This window comes from Filicampus tigris, chromosome 20 (genome assembly GCF_054856515.1).
Source record: "Filicampus tigris isolate MCC_2025a chromosome 20, RoL_Ftig_1.0, whole genome shotgun sequence".
Lineage (NCBI taxonomy): Eukaryota > Metazoa > Chordata > Actinopteri > Syngnathiformes > Syngnathidae > Filicampus > Filicampus tigris.
Window position 1 is genome coordinate 12,206,266 of NC_141236.1, and position 27,281 is coordinate 12,233,546.

The 27,281-nt window shown below is 51.3% G+C and overlaps 2 protein-coding genes across 3 annotated transcripts in view; one reads left to right on the plus strand and one right to left on the minus strand.

Moving 5' to 3' along the window:
- The window catches only part of snx9b (sorting nexin 9b), a 152,837-nt gene that overhangs the window by 30,647 nt on the left and 94,909 nt on the right, over window positions 1-27,281 (plus strand). The window lies entirely within an intron of this gene.
- The window catches only part of LOC147128400 (prospero homeobox protein 1-like), a 32,179-nt gene that overhangs the window by 4,461 nt on the left and 437 nt on the right, over window positions 1-27,281 (minus strand). For both annotated transcript variants that reach the window (XM_086018081.1, XM_086018082.1), the window contains exons 2-4: window positions 23,483-25,554; window positions 19,641-19,748; window positions 10,886-11,080 (exon numbers count right to left, since the gene is read on the minus strand). In XM_086018081.1, the coding sequence (XP_085874207.1) occupies window positions 10,886-11,080; window positions 19,641-19,748; window positions 23,483-25,483 (2,304 nt within the window). In that variant the 5' untranslated portion in view covers window positions 25,484-25,554. The remainder of the gene's footprint in view (window positions 1-10,885; window positions 11,081-19,640; window positions 19,749-23,482; window positions 25,555-27,281) is intronic.

The following is a 27,281-nucleotide window of genomic DNA, read 5'->3' on the forward strand; positions in this document are numbered from 1 at the left end:
GTGCTCAAGTTACCTTGAATTATCCGCTCATATTATTACAGTCATGTTTTGACGGTATTATGTTAAAGGGGTTCAAGTATTCCCGAAAAGTACAATTAATCCAATCTTCTCCATCGTTATGAACTCATTCACTGCCATTGACCCTTCCGTTCTCTCATTGGTAAAATTGACCTATTTTGAAGTCGAAAACCAAAGAAGAAATATGTTCGCCCCCAGTTATGTGATATTGGGTCAATTTGAAGTGCACCATAACAGGATTGTCACCAAATCTTTGGGTACAATCGGGTACAATTCTCAAATAAAAAAATTCTCACAAAATCTTTGTAAGCGAACAATCAGCCTGCGGACAGCGAGTCTTCGCTGTTTGTTTGCAAGCCTCTTCATTGCGCCCCCACCCCTTCCCCTTCATCACTCTCTCTTGGGTCAGCTGTTGGGCCTTTGTTCCAGAGGCATTGTGGGGGATTATCCGGTGTGGCCGCTCATTCGCTCTGCTGTCCGCTAAATGGGGCCAATCGCGTGGCTCACAATCCTTCATACATATTTCATAGGGCTTTTTAACAACGTTCTCAGCCGAGCCCAAAATTAAAGGGCAGATGCACAAAGCGGGGAGGAGACCAAAAGACAGGCAAGGTAACGGAGCACAAAGTCTTTTTTGGTCCTTATGTTGCCTTGGCCCAAATAAAAACCCAGACGGCAACGCATTCAAGAGAGACCTTTTTGTTACCGATCGCCGCTGTCCCGCAGGGACCCTCGCGGTCCTTTCATCGGATCGAAAACTTTATCTCATCAGGTTACGGACCCCAAGAAACTCGATAAGCAAACATGTACGCTTGCAGGTATGCATCCCACCCCGAAGCACATTGCCCCCACCCCCGATGGTACGACCTACATGAATTATTGGACCCTAGCGTCAATTGTTTGTCCCGAACCAAAAAGACATTCCCAAGCGGTACGTTAGGTCATTGGTCAAGCCATTGTATCCATAACGTGCCATCAAGTCGGTTTCTCCGAGAGCCGCGATAGTGTTTGGAGGGACAAACTGAAGCTGTCCACGTCTGTCTGAGGACGCGGCTTGTCGTCCGCAGTGTCTTTGACTAGAAATAAGTTGTGAGGACCAAAAGAATCAATTGCCAAGTCTAGATAATCGTGTATGATCAAGTCCTTGACTCCTTTTCTCCCACCCTCCCTCATGGTGCAAACTACCCGCATCCCAACGGGTGACCGCGGGGGAGGAAATAGGTGTTCCTAGGTTGTGTCATTCAAGTATCCAGGGTCCAAAAGCATACCTTTGAGGCCGCCGCCCCAAACTGAGGGTTAAGACTAACCAACTGACGTTGTCCGCTTCGATCCATGGACATTGCACGTAATCTGGAGTGGCTTTGATCAGAAGGATCATTTGCCAGGGGCCGGACATGGTTGTGGCCCACTGTAACAATACCGGTCGAGGGGATCCTTCTCGCCGGTCCTTGTTGGGTAAACGGCAATCCAAGAAAAAGAATGGCCGGCACGGCAGATGAAAGAAAAAGAGGGATCTTCTCCGACGAGGCGGTTAATCACTCTCATTCAGCGGCTTGCCCCCTCCTCTCCTCTCTCCCGTGACAGGTTGCTTTGAGACGCAAGGATAAGCTCTTTTTCAGAGAGAGGGAATCGGATTTCCTGCTTTTTGATGAGATAATAAAATATGACGGCGGACAATAGGAGTCTGTGGACGGCTCGCTGGGAGCCATTCACTGCAGCCGCGGCACCCTGTCTTAAGGCTGCTTAGACAAACGTTTAAAAAGGTAGCCAGGGGCCCAAAGCCTTCACGCCGGGGCTACTGTTACACGCCCGGCGTGTGTGTGTGTCTTTCGGAAAAAAAAAAAAAAAAAAAAAAAAAGCCTGAGAAATGTCCTCTCTCTTGGTGACTCAGGGTTTGTTTGTTTGGTCAACGTGTTTCTCCCCCTTGCTTTTGGGAACTGTCAGGAGATGTATTGCACCTTCTATTTGCACAGCATTGGCCAAACAAGACAAGACCCTGGAAGATAAGGCTGTGCTCGTATACGTGTGTGTGTGTTTGTGTACTGTATAGCCTTGAAGGATGAAATGTGGGGACATGACACAGACCCTGATGATGGCCGGCCGGGTTAATTCCTAACCCTAACTCCGGCTGGGAATTCTCACACCTCGCGCGGCTTTTTCGCTCACTGTGTCTTCGTAAACTCAAGGGATCATTGACTTAGCGTTCGTATTTCAGGGGGTCGCACGTCTGACGAGCGGGGAAACCTTTCAAAACAAGCCGAACGTATTCAAAACGTTTTTAGTCCACAGAACTCATTCAACGTAACAAAGACGCGGCGATAGCGGAATCGTTTTTAGCTAACGTCACGGTGAAGGAAATGCTTTACACTTTTAATCAAGCACACTACAGTATAGGGGGGGTCTCAAGCTGAATTTATGTGGGCGCATGCGGGGGTGGCGCTGGAGATAATCTGGCTCGCGTCAAGTATTCCACAAAAAAAAAGGGGTTTTCCCAAAAAGTACAACCAGTACAATCTTCTCCATCTCTATTAATACCAGTTCGGAACCCGAAGGGTTCTTTAGAATCTGCAAGCTGCCCCTGTGATCAACAACAACAAAAAAAACAACCTATCTCCCGTTTTTCTTTGAAATTGTCTGTGTTCGTGGCCAGCCTTCCTCTTGACGGCAGGATTTGAAAAAGACATGACTGGGACTGGGTGACAGGCTATGGTTTTCTTCACCCCGGCGTCACTTCAGAATTACGTTTTGCCGAAAGCTGTCGTGGGTCCGACCGACAGTACGTTCGTTACTGTGAATCGCTGTGCGTTCCGGTGAAAGTTGAGCAGGCCTGTTGCGCAGTTGAGTCAAAGCAGAACTTCCCGAACCTTCGCCTCTCTCTCTCACGCGCAAGAACACATAGTCCCCTTTGCCTCGCATATCTGTTCCGATCAATAATCTACAAAGGCCTCGATAAGTCCTTGGCCCACACTGTCACTTTGGACAAACACAACCCATGTCCCCTGTCTTTCTGCCACTCGCCGCGCTCGTCCGCAACCACTGATAAGACTCGGGCCACGGATGAAGAGTCCAACTAAAGCGCAGAGTCCTTGTTTTGACGGTCAGCCCCCTCAAGCGCTACATTGTCTCCGGCTAAGATTCCCCTCAGCTCCTCGGCAGAAAGTCTTAGGTGAGCGCTGGGACAGGAAAGGGGCCTTAAAGCTGAGCAAACATCAGCCGCCCTCGGTCCGCTGATAGCCTTGAGAATGCCGAGCCCTTGAGGCGCTTCTGCGCCCGCGCGTGTGCGTGTGTGTGTGTGTGTGTCTCTCCTGTGTGTTTGCGATACTGAGCAGTGGTGTCGCATTAGCTGCTCGCAAGGTTCACCGAGTCAATGGCGGCACAGGGTCAAAGACACACAGGAAGCGGTCGCACTCGTGTCCCCATCTTCCCTTCTTGTTCCTTCTCACCTCAGTCCCCGGCGCTCTCCCCAAAATATCTCTTTGTGTCACTTGGTTATTAAAGGAGACTCGTCTGTTACATTAGCACCTTGCTCCTTCCCTCGATGTTAGTCTTAAATCAGTCATAAAACTGGTATTCTCCCTAGTTAAAGGGGACTAAAGGACGTGTTTGACCATCATTTTCCCGGGAGATGCCTCCAACGAGGCAGCACGTTAGCCTAGTGGATAGCACGTCTGCCTTGTAGTACTTAGTCTTATCCGTCCGTCCGTCCGACATTCATCCACCCGGATGGCCAAGTAGTTTTGAAATGTACTTAAAGTGGACCTAGGATCGCGACTTGTGGAACACCACGACTTTTCAAATATTTGGCTGTCTGTTTCTCTCTCTTCTACTCTGCTCATTCTAGTGTACGGCAGGCAATGGAAATATGTCGCAAGAGTATACTGAAATATCTGTGATCCTAGCACAGAGCATTGTGGAGCACCACCAGAATCTATTTACAGGTAGTCCTCATTTTGCTCTGGACCTCCGTTGGCGACGTAGCCTGAATATGTTAACTGGAATCACTCATCTAAAGCTAACACAGTAATGAAGTCCAAAAAAATATAAGGCATCTAATAAACAGCAAGCACAGCGGTTCCCAAAGCGTGCCTTCCTGTGCCCTGTGGCCACATATTTTTGCGTACCTGCGCAAACTCGTATTTCGGTCATACGGGGACCCTCTGTTCTTTTTAAAAAAAAAATTCAAAAATACTTTTTGACACCTTTTACAAGCAGAAAAGCCACTTTGGAACTGGCAGGCTTTGAATACGCCTCTCGGTGGTTGCGGCGACGACTGAATTGAAAAGAGTGAAGGAAACGCAGAAATCAAGAGTTCAATGAGAGAGCGACCACAATGAGTTGGGGTCACCGAGTCGTGTAACGGCGGACGGGGAGTGCGGGGGGGGGGGGGGGTGCTCTGGAGGTCAACAAGTCAGGGAGACGGAGCAAGCAGGAGGCGGAAGGGAAAGAAAGACGTGAGGGAGTCTGGAAGATGGGAAGAGGACATCTGGAGAGGGAGGTGGAGAAAGAATAGACGGGTGGGAAGGGGGGGGCGGGGGGGTCATCAATAAATGAGGGCGAGCAAGAGGAATAAGATGTGGGGATACAGGGCGGAGGAGGACGAGGAAAGAAAGGGGAAATCATGCATGCAATCAGAGGGGGGGGCGGGGGTATGTGAGGGGGACGGGGGGGGTGTCGGGGTACGACTTGGACACATCTGCACCTCTGATGCACGCCCTGGTCATTTTGGCATCGCTCCCTTCACCACGCTTCATTAGTCTCACACACACACAGAGGGAGGGAGACCAAAATGGTCCAGAAGTAATGACATAATCAGCAGCTGTGCCACCGAGCAAGGTGACCAGGGACAGAAGGAGGGAGGGAGGAAGGAAGGAAGGAAGGAAGGAAGGAGGGAGGGGGGGTGTACAGATGGAAGGAGGGAGACTCAAGAATTGGGCAAATGTGATGCGTGGAAGCAGGTAATACCGTTAAGTGATTCGGCCTTACAAGCGCCGACCTCTACACACACACACACACACACGCGCGCGCACACAAATATGCTCGGTGCAATCAAGACACGCACACACGCGGGGACCACCACATGGCGAAGAAAAGAGCTGTCAGGCCACGTCAAGTGGGGGTCCTCAGTAGCCGGCGGCCATTCGCTCACAAGCAGATGATGCCGCTCGCTATTCTTTTTTTTTTTTTTGTTTTTTTTCCTTGTCACCAAGTCAGTTCAGAGGCCTTAAGACGGCTTTTGCTTTATTCGCAACCGATTTATTTTCGAGGGATTGTGTAATCGCTGTGGGTCGTGGGACGCTAATCTGACTTGCTCGTATACTGCAAAATCCATGGGGGGGGGGAAAAAAAAAAAATGAAAGTGGAGCTAGGCCGCTTGATTGCAGTTCTTAGTCAAAGTGAGGCTACATTCAAATCTTGCTAGCTCGTTTCCGAAAAAGCCAAACTCTGCGAGGCAATTTTTGTCCACTTGATGCTTGTTTTTGTGTGAAAGATGTTTTTTCCGACATCGTTGGAGAGTGTTTGCTGCGCCTTTTCTCGAGGAGAGCCGTAGCCCAGAGGAGAGATATGGTAGCCGCTTATCAAATATAAAGTATATACATACAGCAGGGTCTATGCCAGTGGCATATTGTATTGCTTTTATTTTTGGCAGCTCTGAACTTAAATCTATAGTACCATCTTATTCATCTCAAGCTTTTATCTGATTTTCTTTTTTTTTTTTTGTCCCGACCGTGAGCACGCCGGAGAATACACGTCTGACTATATACTATAAATGTTTGCGTTTACAGCCCTCGCATCCCGCTTGCACATCCTCCGAACCCCGCCGCAACCTTTTCACCTTCCCATTCTCCGAGGTCAGACTTTGGTCAAAGACGCACGCCCCATCACCCCCCCCCCCCCCACGCCCTCCCTCCCACGCGCACACGGCGCGTCCTTATGCGGCGACGTCCCCCTGCCTCGGCTGCTTTCAAGAGCGAATGGAAAAAGGGGAAGGAGCGCGGAAAACGGGCGTCGGAACAAATGGAGCCCCGCGAGGGACGTGGAGAGGGAGGACGGAGGGGAGGAAGGGGGGGGGGGGTGGAGAGAGAGAGAGGTGAAGCGCACAATGCACCGGGGCACGGCGGTTGGACAGACAGCATCTGCTCTTGGCTTTCCCGTAATGGATGGAGAGGCCAAGAGAGAAGGGGAAGATGGGGGGGGGGGGGGGGGGGCAGGTGGGAGAGGAGGGAAGCACAAATCGTCCGCGGGCGTCAAACTTCACATCCAAGTCATGTCAGCGATTTCAAATTCAGGTTATGTCATACGTTGGGACGATTATTTTGGGTTTTTTTTTACACACACGCAAAATGCGCAGCCCCCCAAAAAGTTCGACACGAAATTTCCCGATATCCAAGGAGGTAGACCTCACCCGATCGTCACTCTCTGCTCACCATGCATACCACCACCTGCACTTTCAGTTTCATTAACCTAAGACAATCTATTGGATGTAATGTCTTCAAATGAAAAGATTGAAGATGCTGAGAAAGATAAAGAGTTTGCCTTGCATTTTGACCGACAACAAGTTGGTTAGTTTGACCAAACACACGTCCACGGGAGGAAGAGGGGGGGGGGTGGTGAGAAACTCAAAACCGGGCTGCGTGTCACCACTTTCGCCGGTATCGTCCTCTCTCAAAGAGATCTTAGTAACTTCCTCTTTTAAATGTCGCTGTGTGCGCGTGTGTGTGAGAGAGATTGAGGAAACTTGGCCTGCTGGGTCCTATGGAAATTTGAGAGTTTCCCAGAGCCATCATAAAACTGTCTTTTTATCAGACCCCCCCCCCCCCCCCCCTCCCCTAGTCCCTCCAAGCCATTACCAGGTCACACACATTCCTGTCTCATGAAAGATGATGTGTGTTGTCATTGGGGGTTCAAACAGACAGAAGTGGGGGGGGGGGGGGGGGGTGTACAAAAAGAAAAAGGGACGCTAAGCGCGAGTTTTCACTTGACATGAAAGCGCCGCCCGCTCAAAGTCAAGGCTTTTTTGGGCAGAGGGCCGCACTTTGATGGCGGCGGACGTCGCGAATGAGAAAGCGGAGAAGAAAGGGAAGAAGGGACGAGGGCGGCGGGGGACGGGGCGGGCGGTGGCGAAGAGAGGGAAAAGTAGGTAATTAACGGCGAACTCTTTTAATTACCCGCCAGTGTCCATTGTGCCAGAAGGAATGTGACAATTATGCCATTAAAACTTTCCCTAATAGGAGGAGAAGGCGAGGCAGGGGGAAGACATGCGAGAGGAGGATGAAAGAATGAAAGGAGAGAGGCGACGGACGGACGGACGGACGGACGGAAGGAAGGCAGAACGGGGCGAGCGAGCGAGCGAGCGATATGAAAGGAAAAGAGGAAACAATCGCCACAAAAGAGGAGCTGGGAGGGAAGATGGGCAGCGTATTAGGCCAACACAGTGACAGAGCAGATTAGCATCAAACAAGAAAGGCCACGGACGCGCGCGCGCGCGTGTGTGTGCGCGTCACTGAAACAGAGGACATATTCATTCCAAAGACGCCACCAAGGTGGATGGAACTTTGATGATGCAGAATCTGGCAAACGCAAACTTCAGTGCGTGCGTGCGTGCGTGCGTGCGTGTGCGCTGAATGTGCGTAGGCTCCTGTTTCAAGTGGTGGTGCAGGCAGGTAGGGGAGGAACAGAAGGAGGAGGAGGAGGAGGAGGTGTAGGAGAAAGGGGAGAGATCCACGGAAAAAAAAAAAAAAAAGGGCCTTGGGGGCATCCTGATCCACACATCCAGTCATCTCATCCATCTCCACGTTTTCCTCTATGACTCACACACACTCACACACACACACACACACACACGCGCGCGCGCTGGCAAACAACACACTTAAGACGGCACATCCTCGCAAACTTGCACGTATATAACACACGCGTGAGTCCCACACAAAAAGCCCACGCTCCCACACTTGTGGTCGCACGCACGCACACACACACACATGCGCACAAACAACGCCCACGCGCACAACAAAAGGCCACACAAACATTGCCAGTCTCTCTTTCTGTGCTGTTGGAATTTGCATGGCTGGGCAAATTTTTTTTTTTTTTTTTTTTTTTTTTTTCCCCCCCCTCACGTTGGCCTCTAATCAGCTCTCGTATCTCTCAGACACCTGCCCGCCTGTCTTTAAAAAAAAAAAAAAAAAAAAAGCCTTAATATGCAAAACAACCCCCACCCCCAATCACTCCAACACAAGCTTTGCTTGTCCCCCCCCCCAACTCCAAAGACTTATTCACCTCGCCTCATCTTGCAAATGTTCACATTTATGTATGCAAATGCCTAAAAAAAAAAAAAAAGCCGTTCCTTTTCAGCCGGTTTTCAAGCCGTGAGGTGGCAATTTGCTGTATGCCTTAAGAGTGACTGGGGGGGGGGGGGTTTGAAGATGAAGTAGCTCCCATCTAGTAAGCGCCACGTGAACACACTTTGAAACTTTCGGAGCGCTCGGGCAAAGTCACGTAAGAAATTGTTGAGAGACGGAGATCAGATACGCCGTCTCAGCGCCAACTTGATGTCATTGAAATGCGCCGATTGCAATTTTTGAAGCGTATGTTCGGTGTCCTCGCGAAAATGGATGTCTTTGATGAGCCCCGCCCGCGACCCATTTGGAGAGCTCCGACAAATCAGCCCCAGTTTTACCGATCGTAAAATTTTCCAAAATCGATTCATCGATTTATTTATTTTTTCAACTACAATTTTTGACGACGCTTGGAACCGATATTTACTCGAGTCAAATCTTGGAATTCATGTTTTTAAAAAAATACAATATATTTCGACTGTCCTAATCTAATATGGCATTTAAATTTGGCTGTGCAAAATGCGCAAATTATTTTTGTCTTTCTCCAAAGAGGCGTCAGGCAACTTTTTCAAGTAAAACCACGTAAAAGTCCGTCTTTGCCGCAGAGACTCTCCTCTACGTTTGGCTGCACAGTGAGCGGAGGTCAGCCGATACAGGAAGTAAATAAAACGGAGTATAAAACTCAGTTCATTGCTTTTTGTGCGTTCTGAATAGAACCCCAAAAAAGTCTCATGGAATAGTCACCAAAATGAACCGGAAAGTCAGACATCTTCGGCCAATTCCGGGGCTCGTACTTTGATGAAATCACCCAAAGCTTCTTTTTTCTTCTTTTAGCTTCTTTTTCTCTTTTTTATTTCCCCCCCCCCCCCACCTACGTTTTGTATTGCAGACTGCTGTAAACGTTGGCAGGTCATTTCAAAGATTGGCCATGAAAAATAGGGGCGCGAGGGCCCGTTGATGAATTGATAATAAGTGGACTTACTCTCCTAATTCTTCGCTCATTTCCAATAGACTTATTGAGACATCACATGCAAGTGCTCGTGCCAGCACCGAGCCTTTCAAAAGCCTCCCTTTGGAGGACGGGAGATGGATGCCGGAAAGTGCTGTGTGTCTTTGCGTGTGCATGCGCCCGTACGTGTTTGCGTGCGTGGCCCCAGTGGACGAATAACGCGCGCAGAGAAACAGACGGGTGTGTGTGTGGGGGGGGGGGGGGGCGGTGTTGAGGTTGCAAAAAAAAAAAAAAAAAGGAGAGAGAAAGAAAAGCGAGAGTGAAGCACTTCAAGTGTGAGCGCTGCAAAACTCCCACTGCTCGCAAGGGCACTTCTATCCAGTACGTCATCTCTCTCTTTACCCCCCCCCCCCACCCCCCCGTGCCTAAAACCACCTCCACTCTCCCCTGACTCCCTCCCTCCCTCCACCCCCCCCCCTCCCTCCAATGCTCTTTCTTTTGTCTCTCAGCTCTCACCCTCCATACCCTATCTATCCATCTCCCGCTTTCCCCTTCTCCCCCTCCTCTCTTCCACTCGCTAAAACAGTAGGACGCTTAACCTTGATAGCAGTGAAACCCCCCCCCCCCCCCCCCCTCACAGTGACACACACACACACGCGCACGGGAGAAATGCTTTGCCAGCATGCTCGGTCCGGTCCAAGGGATGGCTGTACCCTTCGAGGTGAACAGGACACTGCTGGGAAATGCGGCAACAACAAAACGCCGGCGCGGGCCACTCGGAGCGGCGGGCGGCTCGAACAAATACACGCGCCAACCTTCTCGACGTTCGGCCCGCCCGCAGCCAGAGGGGGAAACGGCGAGCCAAGGTGGCATCGAAAAGGAGAAGCGTAAAAACGTGGGCAAAAAAAAAAAAAAAAAAAAAAAAAAGGCGAAGTTAGCCATTGAGAGCTTACGGTAAAACTGGAAGACGGGCCAAAAAAAAAAAAAAAATGAGGACGGGGAAGTGGCAAGTGTCTCAAACGCACAAAGGCCACGAAACAAACGATGGGGAAGAGGTGCGACAATCAAGTCAGTCAACTTTTCTTCCTCATTTGCCTTTTGAGTTCCATATTCTTAGGGGGAGGGGGGGAGGGGGGGGGAGTCATCGCACTTAGCCAAGCAGAAACCTCAAAACACGACAGCAACCGCCTTGGTGCTCGCTACCTAAAAGCGCTTCATGTATTCTTTTTTTTCAAAACGCTCTAAATCCCTTTGGGTTATTCTGAGGAAAAAAAAAAAAAAGTTGTATTCACCTCGACCGGCAAATTTGACCAACGTGAATTGGATCCCGGCTCAATCTGTTCTACAAACGAGATGAGTTATATTGATCGAACGTTTGCCTCCAAGTATGTCGCAAGACTGCACGGAAGACAATCGGTGATGGTTGAATCAAATATATAAAGCGCTCGTAATACTCCAATAAACAGTATGACATTTAAAGGAGATAAGAATTTTTCCGGATCCGGTTAAAAAAACATAATCCATCAGCATCTCAAAATGGAATTCCCGACCTTGTACCCTTTTTTCCTTTTTCGGCTCCAGTTCTTACCTCAAAGTCGTTGGCCTTGTTGTAGTGCATGTTGAGGGCCCTAAAGAGCTCGCAGTCACGGCTCACGCTCAGGTCCTCCACACCGGCGGCGCCGTCGTTGATGGCCTGCCGGGCAAATTTCTCCATCTGGATGTAGTAGAACTCCCGGAAGTTGCTGAACCACTTGATGAGCTGCGAGGTGATGCAGCGGTTAAACTGGAACGAAAAGGACCAGAGACAATTACAACCACTTTGTACTTCCCGGCCCGGGGGAGCCTCGACTTCACACCACCAAGCAGAACAAACTTGACTTGGACTACGTCTTCGAAAGCGCGTTTCAACTTTACGCCAGACGAGAAACTTTTCGAAGACCCTCGTTGTCTTCTGGTGGAATTTGGAAGGGTCGAAAAAAGAGGTCTTGATACCTTTGAGGTGGGATCTAGAATCCTGAATTCTGGATTTTACAGTGCTGGATTTATTGGAAGTCCAAGTACGAAAGAAGAACCGTTGTAAAATGTCCTTTAACTTGAGATGGAAATGCCGCTGTAGTCACTTCAAAAAAAAGTCTTTCCGGGACATAGTAAATAGCGAGAGTGTGTTTCTCACACCGTTTTGCTGACGATCGACGATCGACGGGACACCTTTTAAAAATGCCGGTAATCCGAGCGACGCGGTTGGTGGCGCTCCGTCAGTCCATCGCCGGCGGACGCCTGTTTTGTGGACGGACCGACTGACTGACGATTGCAATTGAGATGGCCACAAAAAATGACCGACCAGCAAAATTGACAAATGCGTACCAATACTTTGCTCCACGTAATCTGTCCACAAAGAGTTTCTGCAGCTTCACCGGAGGCCCGTCGGCCTTATAAAGCGTCTGGATGTAAAAGTGGCGGGTAAAAAGCCAAGACACGCGGGGATGAAAGCGTTCCCCGTCAGGGAGTCGAGATGTGAGGTGTGGAAAGAAAAAAAGAAAAATTGCAGGAGATAATAGAGACATTAAGTAAGACAGCGAGACAAGAGAGAGTGTGTGTAAGCGAGAGTGTGTTCATCTTCCCCGCTGGGAGCCGACATCCCCCCACCCCCCCTTGCCCCCTCCCTATCATAACCCAAAGAGTGGAGGGAGAGGTGAATGGAGGGTGGCGAGGCGGCGGCGGCGGCGGCGGGGTTTGGTCCGCAAACGCATAATTGAGCAGAAAAACGATTAAGTCATCATCTGAAGCGCCCCGGCCCGCGGGGGGCTCAAACAAGTACTTAACCCCGTTCACCAATTACACCCTGATTCTCCTCCCCTCTCCGCACCTCCCGGGCAGGAAGAAAGGAGAAGAAAAAGAGCAGGGGAAAAAAAGAGGGCGAGAGAAAGGGGCCCGGACGATAAGCTGCGGCGAAGACTGTGGCTATCTGATCTGTGCCGCTCGGCTGGATTCAATAGGGCCAAGTAAACCTATTAAGAGCCTCAGCGGGTCCCCGGGTCTTTTTTTTTTTTTTGCCGCCTGTGAAAACACACGGTCTAAACAAGATGACAACATGATCCGGAGCCTTCGGAACACTCTCATTTTTACCCGCTAAAAGCCAGCGCCGGCGTGAATTTTGGGACCAAGTATTCTCTTCGTTTCTTTTACTTTGGGGTCGACGCAGTCCGGCCTGCCGACGGCAGGCTGCGCGGGCAAAAGGGGCGTCGCCGCATCCCGTTCTGCAGGTGCGCCATGATGGGAAGGAAGGAAGGGAGGGAGAGCGGTCGGGAGGGTGGCGAACGAAAGCGTTGAGAGATTTGCGCGATCGTACGGGTGTGTGCCCTATGTCGTAAATGTCAGCGTTAGCAACTGCAGTACTCCGAGGATGACGTTTTCTGTCAGACTAAACCGAAAGGGAGGGACTCACACGTGGTGTATTAAAAGCAACCGCATAGCCTCTTCTACCTGAATGCTCACGTACGATGGGAAACTCCATATAACCGCTCCGGCTAACAATGAGCGTCGACCGTGGTTTTACCCTTGAAGCAACGGCTGCCGCATGCAGGCAAACCATTCAACCGCACTCACAGGGATATATTCTTTATCCTCTGCGAAGAACGGCTACCATGACTGCCGCTCTGAGAAGCCAAGAAAGGAGCTGAGCCTTCGCTCACTGCCGATTGTCGCAATCGGAACACGTTGATTTGATCAGCGTGCATGTATTATCATGCCTTTATTTGATTTATTTCGCACATCACCGATGACGTCTGCAATCGCATCGGCGTGACGACGTTCAGTCCCCACTGAAGGCGAAGGTAGCAAATGGCTGCTAAAAGCCTTGTAAGCATCATATGCTCGCATACAAACCGGCCTTACCGCCCCTCTGTGCTCTTTTTTTGTGGTGCTGCAAGAAGAAGAATGAATTGGGGGCGGCGGGGGGGGGGTGCGGGCTGTTGATGCATGGGGGACAAAAACGCTGAGCGGACCGCTGGCTGGGGAGGCCGAGCGGTTTTGACATGGAGATTAGGGCCGTGGCTATTGTTCGCCGACACGCAGACGCACACACAAACATGCACACGCTCCTCATGATAGCACGATTGTGCGAGGGGGGGGGGAGGGGGCGCCGGGGGGGGGGGGTTGGTTTAAAGACGAAGAAGTCAGGAAAGCTGGAATGGTCGGCGGGTGACATCACGGCCCGATAAGTCCGCTCGACATTGTTTTCGGGGGTTCGGGAGGGTGCGCGTGCGTTGGGAGGTGGCGGCGGGGGGGCCGTCCCAAAGTGCATGGTGAGCATAAACCGGCAAACGAGGTGGGGAGGGGCGGGACGGGTGCAGGTCAGCGCTGTCGGACAATGGCGTTGGGACGGGGAAGGGGGGGGCCTGCGCTCGGGCGGGCGGCGGGGCGGGCGGCGTCGGCGGCGGGGGGGGTCGGAACGTGAGCAGTCAGCAGGCCGGGGGTCGTGACATGGACTCGTCAAACAAACAAACCACTGACACTTACAAATATTCGCCGGGCTGGAAGGGGCTGCTTGAATGCGCACAATAGACTCGTTTTCTACCAAGCAGCTCCGCGTTTGTGAAGGGTACCGAAATGCGGACCGTAGCGGGGTCCCGGTGTAGGGCAGCGCTCCCACAACCTTTTTCTCTGTCAAGTCCGCTTTCCCCTCAAGCAATATCGCCACGCGTTGGCACGGAAACAGATAAGTGATTGAAAGCACGACTCGTTCTCAAACTGTACGAGTGGTCGTGTAGTCATCGTAGCTGGTGGTACGATGCGCGTCATCGTTTCTTTTCGAGACGGTGCCGTCTGTGACTAACCGGAGACAAGTGTGTTACTTCCTGTATGTCCGGTTTACGCCTTACATTGAAACGATTGGAACGATTGGAAACGATTAATCTGTTCCAAAATCGTTGCAGTCTATATTTCAGTGATGAAAAATGGAACTCCATAATATTGTACTTCATGAAACTTTTGACCCCTATAAACTCTTGTGCAATACGGATTTTGTAGCTTTGACATCTCTGAGCAAAATTCCACCTGTTGTTAAACCTAATCCTTAATGCATAATTATTATTATATATTTTACATATATTACAATTAAATTATCGTTGTAATCATCATTATTGTTATTATTCTTGTTATTAAAACCTGATGTGCCAGAGGAAAAAAACGAGTCAAGTTTCAGAATCAGAGCAAAAAAAATCCTCTAGAAAGGTTTACTTGCATCTCTGATTAAAAATGGTGGTAAAAAAATTGATCATTGTCATTAAAAAGAATTAAACAGTTGTTTGACACTATCAATCGGACGCAAATTGTGTTGCAACTGGGGCAGTATCAGACACACAGGCGGCAATCCTGTTCGTTGAGACGTCTCAGCTTGTCAGTACGGCACTATTAGTAGTCGTTCTTCGCAAAGGATAAAGAATACGTGACCGCATATTCTCACGCGGTCTGGCGACATTTTTGTTCAGCATGTGTTATAGCACTGAAACATACAGTAGATGCTATTTACTATTAGCTAAAGATAAATTGTTGTTGCAGTTAAAAAAAAAAAAAAAAAAAACGGCTATTAAAGGGCTAGAATCTGCACCCTCAACGCCTACAAAAACAAAGGACAACATGGCTCACCAAAAGTTACAGAATGGATTGCTTTCATTATTTCCCGCGAGCAAAATTGGACGTCAGAGATCCACCGGCCAATGTTGGGCGCATCAGATTTAGCGTCAGTGACTGTACGGCGGCGAGCGAGCGTCTCCGCTTGTCCGTCAACCTTCTCGTTCCCGGCGCGCGACATCAGTGAATTACTGCCGGCGCCAAGTTTTCCAAGCCGCTCGCTTTGAAGATTGCAGTCGGGCGGAAACGGCAGCCATCGCTCACGCCGGAGACCTTTGGTGTCAGCGCGAGGCGGCCCGAGTGACGGATAGACCAGACACTTTATTACGGAGACAGCTCAGGAGGAAATGTAACTAAGGCGCACCCCCAATGCCCACCCCCTCCCCCATCATAAAATACACAAATCACAGACGGAGGTCCAAATTTCACTTGAGCCGTATACATTTTGCTCAACGCGTCCTTTCAGTCAAGTTTGGCAAGTCCCATTCATTAAGTCGCTGGTGGGAGGATGGAGGAGACCCCCGAATCGCCCCCCCCAAACAACCCCCCCCCCCATCCCAATAGCAGCTGAGGACAAGAGTGTTGGGTGTAAAAGGAGGCAACGGGCTCAAAGGAGCACATCACTGCGGCTTCTTAATCAGACTTGGCAGGGGTCAGCCAGCACTCGCATGAGATGCAACATATATGCGCGGGTGTGTAATGTGCGTGCGTGCGTGCCCGCGCGTGTGGCTAGCTAAGAGGCAGATGAGCGAGAGACAGCGAGAGTGTGTTTCTCACACTCACACTCAAGAGCCTGTGAAAGGTCAACTCTTAATGCTAACAGCGCCAGATAGAAGGCGCACGCGCGCTGGCAGGCCCAGCACGCGCGCACCGCACACACCGTGTCGAGAATAGAACACACTCCGGCAGTACCTTCACTTTAAGCTCTCCAGCCATCCATTTTCAGTACTGTTTGCTCTCGTTAGGGCCGGGGGCGGGGGGGGGGGGGGGGGGGGGGGGGGGGTTAAGCAGAGCCCGTCCCAGCTGACTTGGGGCGAGAGGCGGGTTGCGCCCCGGATTGGTCGCTAGTCAATCGCGGGGCACATCGAGACAAACATTCAAGCCCACGCGCACACACATGGGGCACTTTAGACGACACGCGTCCACAATATGCCAGAGGCCCACATAAAAACGTGGAAGGACACGCTAAATACGATTCTGTATGCTGTGGGTCAACGTGAAAATATTATATCAAAATATTAAAATCAATTGATGAATAAGATGGTTGCAGTCTCACCTTGGTGTTATTGGCAACAAACCAAAAAGTTTGTGGCATTTTGTATCGTTCACCTGTTTTGTCATTTTATTTTGAATTTTTAAAATGTGTGGTTGAGAAAATGGATGGATGAATGATTTGGATGCGGGCCATGTTTAATATGATTAGAATGTGGAATTCCATTTTTTTTTTTTGTACCATACATTATGATATGCGGTGGGCCAATAAAATAACAGAAATGGAGTCAAAAATGTTCTTGACAATAATATGTTCTATCCGGAGTCTAAACACGGCATTCTGATTAATATTGCGTTTATGGATTATGAAGTGAAATGTTTTTATCCATCTCTTGGGGCGGCCATTTTGTCCGTTTCTGTCGCCAGAAAATGGCATCGCAATACTTCAGGGCTCAGCTTGCGAATGTCACATGACCAACCCCAGAAAAAGGATCGCTGTGATTGGTTGTTACACGCAAAGTCAAATTTCTATCAATAAAAACCATGATCAAAATTCTAACCGTTCACTTTTTCAACATGGTAACTTCTAAAACCTCACGTCCGCCGAATACCAGAAAATGACTTTTGACAGTCAAGTACAGCAAGCGTCAGCTACTTTTTGTCAAGTAATACGCTACATTGTAACTTCAACTTCGACCAAAGTCATTTCCAGTTCAGATACTTTTACTCAATGTCATCACTTTGCTGCAAAGAACGCGATCATGTGGAGAATGTGCTAACTCCGTGCCGGACAGCCGGAGCCACGCTTCCAACCAAAAACCTCGCAACCGGCAAGGCCGATGCGCCAACCACCCGGTTTGAAACAAAGTTACCAAAATTGTCATCTTGTTGGATTGGTGCGGGGCAAACGGTTCAATCGTTGTCCAACAATGGGCCCGAAAGCACACCGATGACCTCAGCGTGCTAAGCTACATCGAGAAACACGCAGCAGAGGAGAGCAGAAAGACACCGAAGCCCGTCTGGGCCTCCCTCGCCCTCGCCCTCGCTCTCTCTCTCTCTCCCTCCCTCCCTCGCTCTCTCCCTCGTAAGCCCCTTCACAGTCATCGGGGCTTTCTAACGTTTCCTGTTTTCGCAGGGGTGAATTGTGGGAGATAATCTCCGGCTGGCGATTGGCTGACTGCACACAAAAAGCGGCCCTGGAAAGCGGCCTTTTGTTAGCGCCGGTGACTCAAATCCAGCCGCTGGCTTTTCTTTCTTTCTTTTCTTTCTCATTGGCCCCAACGAGGCCCGCATGTACTGTGCCTCATCATCAGCAAAAAAACAAAAACAAAAAAAAAAAGAAGCAAAACAGGAGTAATGACCTATGGAAGGAGGGTAACCCTCCCGAACCGTGTCAGCCTGGGACAAAAAGGACCCTCGTGTTTGGCTCGAAAGAACTACAGATGGGAATCGTAATCGATGAGTTCCTAAATTGTGGGCAGTGCGCTGAAATGGTGGTTAGGACATCTGCCTCACAGTTCTGAAGTTGTCGGTTTGAATGGTGACTCTGGCTTTTCCTGTATGGAGTTTGCACGTCCCCCCCCCCCGCCCCCCCTGGGAATTTACCCAAGATAGTTGCTTGTTTTCTACCAAAATACCTGACGTCCGTTTTGGTTCCGGGAAGGCGGTTCGGACATGTTCGTTCATCTTGTCACGATGTCCACCGAATCTCGTTTCAATCAGCGAAAAACGGGTGCCCGTGGCGTCCGATTTTATGATTTGATTAGGATTTTAACACGGAGAAAACTGATTGCAAGCGCAAAATCTGTTTGCATGCATGTGCCTCGAAGAGGCGGGGTTAGCCCCTGGTTGTGACGTTGGCGAGTCCGCGTGTGAGTGCTCGGTCGTAAGCTGCTGAAAAATTGCATCATTACACTGTAAAAACTCACCAAAAAAAAAAAAAAAACCAATTGCTGAAAAAATGCGATATGGCTGATTTGATTATAGAATGACGTCACATTTATTGGGATTACTTAAGCGAATCAAGAGCCAAATGGCATTCAGAGTATCTTTATCTAATCTGTTCATTCATCTGCTGCAATTAATCACCACACATTAACCCGCACTGGCCAATCAAAATGCAAAGTCTTAAAGACACTGGGGATGATACGGAGTCCAAACAATGGCCGTTTGACACATCTGTCAAAACATTGCAAAAACGCAGCCAAAGTCAAAGAAAGTCAGTATCGCACGCAAGGGTGGGATTAATAGCGGGGGCGGGGGGGCGGGGGGGCGGCGGGGTTCTACGGCGTCCCGCGGCGGTCCGGACAGCCCCACTTCCCACGTTCATTAGGTCCTTGACTGATTAGCGCGGACCTGATTAGCCTTCAAGACTTGTCGTGTGAGAACAGCGACTTGCAAGGAGGCCCACGCCGGCCGAATCTCATTAGATAGTCCGTCTAATTCCCATACATGTCTACAAACTTGAGGCTCCGGCCCCATTGTCTTGCGCCAAAAACAAAAACAAACCAATGTGACTCATAATCCTCTTAACGATCTTGACCTTGTTTCGTTGTCTGATGAGGTCGCCTGTGATCCTGCCACCGCCTCCTCGGCGGCGGCCATGAAGTCACTCAAACAAAAGCGCTTTGAATATTTCATCATAATAAATGTTGCCGCGCCCCCTCCCGTCCTTTTCAATCTTGAGTCGAGGGAATTTTTTTTTCACCCCCCCCCCCCAAGCGCCATTGGCAGGTGCCAAGCCCGCTTCGCCAACGCGCGCCCCCTTTTCAGCCCGAGTGCCGATGTGCCGAGTGAAAGTCACGTGACCCGCAAATGGCGGTCGGTGGCAGCGCCGTCCAAGAGGAGGCAGCTGAGAGAGAAAAAGGGGAACCTTTATCTTCTGATTTGAATAAGATGGCCTGGATCTGTCACAGTGTTTACCCCTCCGTATGGTCAGAGAGGGGCGCGCACACACAAACACACAAACACAACAGCGGCGGACAAACGCGGCTGTGCATGTTGACAACAGCTATTGTGTTGCGCTTGTTATTTTCCAGCGCAGCTTAAAAATTGAGCTTTGTTTTCTTCATTAAACTCCCAGTTGGGCTCCTCCTTGCCATGCACGCCGAGCACCCCCCGCCCCCCATTTTCCGTACACCTGCTCGGATAGCCGCGTCTCTGTCGCCATCCCTCCGCTTGGCAGCCAGCTACGGACTGCGACCGAAGCTCCCTGGCTGTGGAAACGCGTCCGACTTCCTCATCTCTCGTCTTTTGCATAAAACCGCAAGTTAGTGGGTAGGGAAGGGCCTCATTTGGAGAATGACGGGCATGCATTGTTCATTTTAACTGAAGCCCGGACATCATCACAAATGCAACTTCCCCTTTTTTTTTTTTTTCCAAGCAGGTGTGTCTTTGAAAGAAAAAAAAAAAAAAACCCAAAAAATCCGCTACCAACTTTAAATTAGCAATAGAGGATCAGTCTACGCGGGCTCGGTGATTTGAAAGTGGATTGGACTCACCTTGACGTCAGAGAAGAACATCTTGAGCATGTTGGAACTTGGGTAGCGGGTGTAGAAGAACATGAGCTTGGCCTTTTTCAGGTGATTTGGCGACAGACCCTCCTGTATCTGAAAATGGCTTCCGTTAAGGACCAAGATTTTTCAGACAAAACATTGAACTACAAACACTAAGACAAAAACCCTGACTCATAGCCTAACTCTACCGTAACCTGAACCCTAATCCCCGACCGCCCATCTGAACTCTACTTTAACCCTAACACCAATCCCTAACACTACTTTGACCCGAATCCTGCCATCCTAGCCCGAACATTATCCCTAACTAACTCGCCACCTGAAACTTATTTCAACCCTAATCGTAGCCCAACTTCACCCTAAACCCCCGAATTTAACCGAACCTAACCGAAACCCGGGGAATAGCCGCATATACCGCATAGAGTACATCCCATTCCATCAGATTTTGACCTGCCAATATCAAGGCTTGATTCATATCCGATTCCGCACATTTTGATGCACATCTGAGCTTTGCCTGCAATTAGCATCGTCCGCATCGGGCGCGTGACGCCGTCGCGGCTCATAAAACGCCGTCCGGCCTTACAGCTGACGCTTTTTTTACATAAGGAGGCTCATTTCACAGTCAAAGCAAGCGAGCGCCTTTTGCCTTCTCCCTGTGCTAACCTCCACCCGAAAAGAGGAAGAAGGGCTGGCGGGGGGGTGGGGGGGGGGGGAGAAAAAAAAAGGATCCCATTTGCATATGACAGACAAAGACAGCAGTTAACGCCAGCGATGGGCAAGAAAAGCCTAATGGCTTGGCGACAACACGCGCCAAGCCCGGATATGACGGTCTGATGTTGGCTGCCTCGACAGGCTAACAAACCAGATTGAAGCGGATCGCCCGCAACCCCGTCGAAAAGCCTGCCTGCGCTCACGTGGATCCACCTCGACCCGAGGTCTTCCTCATGGATCACCTGGACTGAGCGGCAAAGAGGGGATGGAGGTGGTTCATCTGGAGGGATAGCACTGTTCCAATCGACAATTACATCCCTCCTCCTGCTGCCTCTACCCCCCCCCCCCCCCCCCAACACACACACACTCAAGCTCCATGCCTCTGCCAAAGCCTTGGAGGAGCAGAAGAAGGCGGAGGAGAAGGAGAAGAGGGCCTCCGATGCTTTGGACCGAGCCAACCGCGGGGGGGGGTGGGCGGCGGCGTTGGTGGTGGTGGTGGGGGGGGGCTGAAACACATCTGCGCCACCGAACGTCCCGAGCCATTTCCACGGTGAATTAACATCCGTATAATGTGTCCGATCGCATCCATCTGAAGGATAAGGATGCGGAAAGAGGGGATGAGGATAAGGGGCGTCTGTTTCCAACTTGGGGGGGGGGGTCGTTTCCCCAAACACGAGTCCTCCGCGCGAGCAGGGGATGGAGTCGGGAGTTCTCAAGAAGATTTACGCTTGACCCACCAAAGTACACGGACCTGGCGCGATTTACGGTCGGCGGGGGGTCGCCGTCGATCGTTAAAACCGGTCGAGTGTCCAGATGTAGCGGTAACTATAGAGAGGGAAGAAGGCATCAGCTGCTGGATTGGATTGCCCTTGGCCTCGGGGTTACACGGCCAAGCCAGCAAAATGCGGAACCACGCCGGCTTGGCTCCTTAAAGGATCCTGTCTACTTTGTCTGATTCAGTAAGCGAGAGGCAGATAGGGAGCGAGGGTCTTGTGGGGAGGATGGTGAGAGGGGGGGGGGGGGGGGCCACACTGGCAGGCTGGTGTTACTCCATCAGGCCCGGCCAAAAGAGCAGCACTTCACTCCCCACACCACGCCATCTGCTCCGAGTGGAAGGGATACAATGGATCCTCAGACACAGAGAGACGGCTCTTTTTTTTTTTTTTCTTTTTTTTTTCAATCAGGCAAGGTGGGATGCTTTTTGTGTGGGGGGGTCGGGGGGTATCCATCTGAATGCTCTCACTTCAAATGAATCAAAATGTTGCCTTTATTGGATCGCCGTCGCTCGTCGTCAGGGTTCTCTCCCGTTTGGAAACAAGCGCGGCGAGATGGCGCCGGCGCAGCCATGGACGGTCGACCATTAAGAAAGCCCCGCGTCTCCTGATGAGACGTTTTCATCTCCAATTCCCTCACAGCTTGCAAATGTAATTGTGATTGGACTTAGGGGTGGCGCGCAGAGCTATTATTTTGTCATGATGGCGCAATCGCACCAGCTGGCTTGCGCAGTTCGCCGGGACGCAACCCGAACAAGAAATCACCGCTCCCTCAATACTTCCCTCATAGCCTGGAGTCACGAGAGCAAAATAGCCACTTCGCTCCCTAATTCCAGGTGTAGAGACAAGAATATTCAGAGTTGGACCGCGGACAAACGAGCAAAAAAAGCCATCGGGGCCATCTGCTCGGCGACGGCGCCGAACTTGAACGCGCCTCCTCGCTCGGGAGAAAAAAAAAAAAAAAAAAAATGTCTGACAAGCTGTCGCTGACCTCTGAGGCTCGGAAAGAAGTTAAGAGTGATTCATAAACGGGGACAAAAACGACAAAGCGGGGACGCACAAAAACTCAAGCTCAAGTATGGCAATCAATAATAAAAAAGGTGCAGATTGCTCAGCCCGCGTATAGCCAGAATGTATAAAAGCGACCATGAAAAAGCCCCAGCATCTGGCCTGTGCGCTTGTTGTTTGATTGTTTTCCACTTCCTTCCAGTTACTGTCCGCCTCCCTCCCTCCCTGCCTCTCTCTCTCTCTCTCTCTTTCCGTCTCTTCTCTCCATCTCTTTTCATCCCTCCATCGGGAGCCGGCAAAAGCAAAGGATTATGGATCTCTGGAAAGCGTTCAGCCTTAGGTCAGAAGACAAGACAAGGCGAGGTAATGAAAGACAAACAGCTCGCTGCAAACACCTGTTAACGTCCGCTTCAAAAGAAAAGACGGGGGGGGGGGGGAGGGGCCTTTGCGGGGAGGGAAAACAAACAAAAAAAAGAAAGTATTTGGCTGCCAAGCAACAGCCGAAGGGCCCCCCGGGCTTGTTGACAGATCTTTATGAAATGAGATGAAATGGGGAAAAAAGAAAAGGAGAGAAATGACAATGATTGTGGGCTTTTTTTTTTTTTTTTTTTTTTACAACGGCGGCGGACGATAAGAGGGGCGCGGGAGAAAACGCGAGCAATCTCGACGGCGCATCTCGGCCGAGTCCTCGGGCGAACCTTCCGCGACAGGGACGAGGCCTGCCGTAGCCTTGAATAAACATGTCCCGCTAGCGAGCAGGTGAACCAGAGGAGCGATTGGTTCGCAAGGACTCGGAGCTTTCTGAGGACAACCGAGGGCGCGGATGGAATTTTCACGAGGGTAGAAGGGGCTCGCAAGGGGGGCTAAGGGGGCATACGGAAAAGAAAAGAAAGAGGAGGGACTTTAAGCTGTTAGCCTCCAGTCTCCAGGGGGAGCCAATAGGAGCCTCCCGTAGGGGAAGGCTTCTTTATCCGCAGGGCGCCATTGGGGTTAAACGATAAGCGAGGACGTATAACACTCTTGTGTGCCAAGTTCCGGGATGCTATCTTCCTCCTTGTTCTTTGGGGACAATCGGGGCAGAAAATGTCACGGGGGGGACCTAATCCGTCCGAGTAAGCGATATGTGATAAGAAAGCTTTTCAAGCACAAGGTGGAAGAAAAGCTCGTGAGAAGGTGAGCCACGCGTGTAAAAATAAATACGAGGACGCTGCGCAGCGGGACGGATGGCGATTCGCCAACGCCGGTGCGGTTTCTCGGCGGTGCGCGGAAGGTCTTCCTGCGCTCGGCGCGCGCACCCGTGCGAGCGGCGGCCCGACCGGTTTCCTTAAGGAAGGATACATTGCTGCCCGAGTAAGGCGAGATGTCGGACATGTCCTGCAGGTCGCCGCACTCGGATTTGATGAGCGACAGGGAGAGTCCCTCCGCCGTGCTGCCGGGGTGCGCCGGCGAACACGAACGGTGGTGGTGCCCCAGGTGGTGGCCGGACGCCATCTTGGTCCTCAGGCTGGCGGTCTCCCGGGAGAGGTCCATGGAGTCCGGCGAGGCGCGCTCCTTGCTTGGGTAGCCGCCCGTGGGGGGGCCCAGGGGACTCTGGAAGGGGTAACCCATCAGGGGCAGGGGGAAAGGGTGTCTGAAGGAGGGCGGGCTGAAGCCCATGGTGGCGGAGAGCGAGGAGGGGTGAAGGGACGGGTGGTGGTGGCCGCCGTGGGCCCCCACAGCTGAGGATTGGTGATGGTGGTGGTGGTGGTGATGCTCGCTCGGCGTCTTCCTCACAACCAAGGGCAGGGCCTCAGTCTGGTCGCTCGCCGCGCCCGGAATGCCGGGAATGCCGGCGAAGGAGTCTAGCGGATTGGGAATGATGACGTCGCCGAAGCACTGCAGCCTCTGGTTGGCGGTGTGGAAGTTGGGATTGTCCCCGTTGACGGCAGCGGAGAAGCGGTCGGGGGGTAAGGAGAGCGGGGGGAACGCCTGCTGGGGCGCGGGGCGCGGAGGCTTGGCAAACACCTTGACCACAGTGTCCACCACTTGCGTCATGGCCGAGTTGAGTTCCTGCTTGAGCGTTTCCGCCAGCTGCTTGCCTTCGGCGTGCATGGCGGCGCCGGGGCCTCCCTGCGCTTTGCCGCGGCCCGTTCCGTCCCGCCCGGGCTTGTCCGCGTCCCCCAGCAGAGAGCGGTCTCGAAGCAGCGCCCGCGCCCGATCCAGGAAGTGGCCCGGGTCCAGGTCGGACATCTCGTTGTCGGAGCGCAAGTCGTCGGCGCCCGGGTCCGGGTCGGCGCCGTTGTCCGACCTCGCCGGGCTGTCCCCGGACAGGTTCCCCACGTCGTTGTGCTCCGAGTCGTCGGTGGAGTCGTAGATCTGGAAAAACTTCTCCTGGAGCTGGCGCAGCTGCTTCTGCATGTCCTCCAGCTGGAGCTTGAGCTGTCGCCGCTCCTCCTGCTTCTGCTCTTTCCTCTGACACACCAGCTGGGTGAAGCTCTGCTGCTGCTGCTGAGGCAGACGCTGCTTGCGCTTATTCTCCCGGCTGCCGCCTCCGCACACCTCGCCCGCTCGCGGGCTGCCGGGGCCCTGGTGCTGGGACCGAGGGGGCGGGCGCTCCAGATCCATTTCCCGCTCGCCGTCCATCTCGTGCTCGTGCTCGCGCTCGCGGCGAGAAGATGGCGGCGGCGGCGGCGGCACCAGAACGCTGGGGGAGTGGCTCATCCCGCGAATGATGTTTTCCACCCGGGCTCGCTTGGCGCGCAGGTGCTCGTCGTTGAGACGCTCCACGTCGAAGGCGCCCAGGCCGGGGGGGCGGCCGAAGGGCGACAAGCATTCCTGAGGTGTGCTTTCTTGCGAAGAGTCGCTGCAGGCGTCCTCCTGGGGAGCGTCCGAGCTGGCGTTGGACAGCCCCGACCCGGGGAAGCCGTGGTCGCCTCTCTCCCCCCGTTCCGGCCCCGCGCCGTTTTTAGCCAGGTTGTTCTTGAGCAACTGGGAGATGATGGTGGTGCCGGGGAAGGGCATCATGGCGTCCTCGTACGAGTTGGCCCGCTTCAGCAGCTTCCGCAGCACGTTGGACTTGGACTCGCTGTCGCCGGCCGATACCACGCCGGGGCCCCCGTGCGGCTGCCCTACAGAGCACTCCATGGGGTCGGCGTCCGATCCGTGGTGAGAGTGGGCGCTCAGAGAGTTCATGGCGCTGAAAATGGCTGCTTTGGCGCGCGCGATGCTATCAGTGGTCACTGTCGCTGCTGCTGCGGAGGCGGCGGCGGCGGCGCTGCCCACGGTCCTCTTCACACCGATGTCCACACGTCTTCGCTTGGTCTGTCTGTTCAGGAGGGAGTCGCTGTCATGGTCCGGCATCACGGGCTGCTGCTATTGGGCCATGTCCCGCAAAACCACAACGTGTCTCTGGGAGTTAAGGCTCTGAGCACCTGCGGAGGCAACGGGACCAAAAACACATCAATTAGAGCGACCGGGGGGAAAAAAAAAAAAACCCCGACGCCGACGGCAGAGGGAATTGCCGCCTTACACGCTTGGGATACAAAGCGTACGCGGACAGCGTTCCTCCCGGGACAATTTGACCACCTGCGGGGGGGTTATGGGAAACGGGCGCCGGAATTAGGCCTTCGCCGCCACATTCCAGGGCAAAGTCCTACATTTTATCCCCGTCCCCTGTCGCACGCGGCGTGACACTGAACCAGTTCCCACGCGACACAAAGCAGCATAAAATTATGATAATGACTTCGGCACTTGTCCTCATTTCCATGTTTGCGTCGCTGCATGTGTATGCCAACATAGGCGCTATTAATTGGAAGGGGCACACGAAACCAAAACGGGGTTAAGATGATATGCGCCAGAGAGCGCGCTCTGCCGATCGTCCTGCGTTGGCGACTGCGATGTTCGCCTTCCAAAACTCCTGGCGTGGATCAATAAGGCTGCCGCATCATCTATCGGCAACAATGGCTCGGAGAAGAAAAGCAAAATAGGCCAATTGATTTTGGTGCCTGTGTGAGCTCACGGCTGTTTGCTTTTTTTTTTTTTTTTTCTTCTTTCTTTTTTTTTTTTTTTGGGGGGTGGGGGGGTTGTTTTGGTTGCCTTTTCATCTGGCAAGGGCACTTAATTCTGCTCAACCGAATAGGTCACATCGGTCAAGCCGCGACTTAAAGCGCTCTTTGCAAAAAAAAAAAAAAACCAACAAAAAAAAAGCAGCAGTGGTCGCCGGCCGGGCGTGATAAATAGGAAAAATGGACAATTGTATTTTCATACATGAAGAAAAATGTTTGTGGAACACATTACAGTTCACCGTCGCAGTATGTTGCCAATTTCAAATTTGAGAAGACCATGAAAATCAGACCACTTTAAACAACTCACAGAAGCACTCATTTGTATTGTTACTGCCCCTTAAAAAAAAAACTATTAGAGTGAAACGCACAACTTAACACAACTTGAGCAATAAGGCAGTGAATTAGTCGCACTTTTTCAAATGCTATTTTTATTTAAACCTTCTTTTTCAAAAGCAGCGTAATTGACGGTGATTTGGGGAGCAACTCTGACAAACTTAGTTTAAATGAAATGATGCTACCAAAGGAAGAATTTCATGTTTTTTTTTTTTTTTTTTTTATTGCATCAGGCCTTCAACATTGGTGTCAGAAGTGCTCAGGAGATGAAGCTTCTTTTAAGAAGATAAAAAAGAAACAAAAATACAAGAAAAAACTTGAGCACCGCGAGTCTTAACAATGGAGCTGGAAATAGTCACCGGCACTTGCACATGTCTTTTCTTTTGGGAGCCAGCACCTGTCTACCACAACGCACACACACACACACACACACACACACACACACACACACACGCACACACACACACACACACTCTCTCTGTATGCTCAATAACCTTCCCTTTCCTATAAACAAAAACATTATAGAGTCCAGCACAATTTAAACCCCCTAAAATAATCTTTTTAAAAAACAACAACTCCAAATAATAAATAAAACAGAGTGACAGGACACCATATCCAATTCAATCCAAAGCAACAATTCTAACTTGACGTGAGCCATTTTTGAGAGCTGGGACTTGCATTTGTACTATGATGAGGAAAATCATGCCATGCACAAACACATACACACACTCACAAAAATGACTTTTCTAGCTCCTAAACTT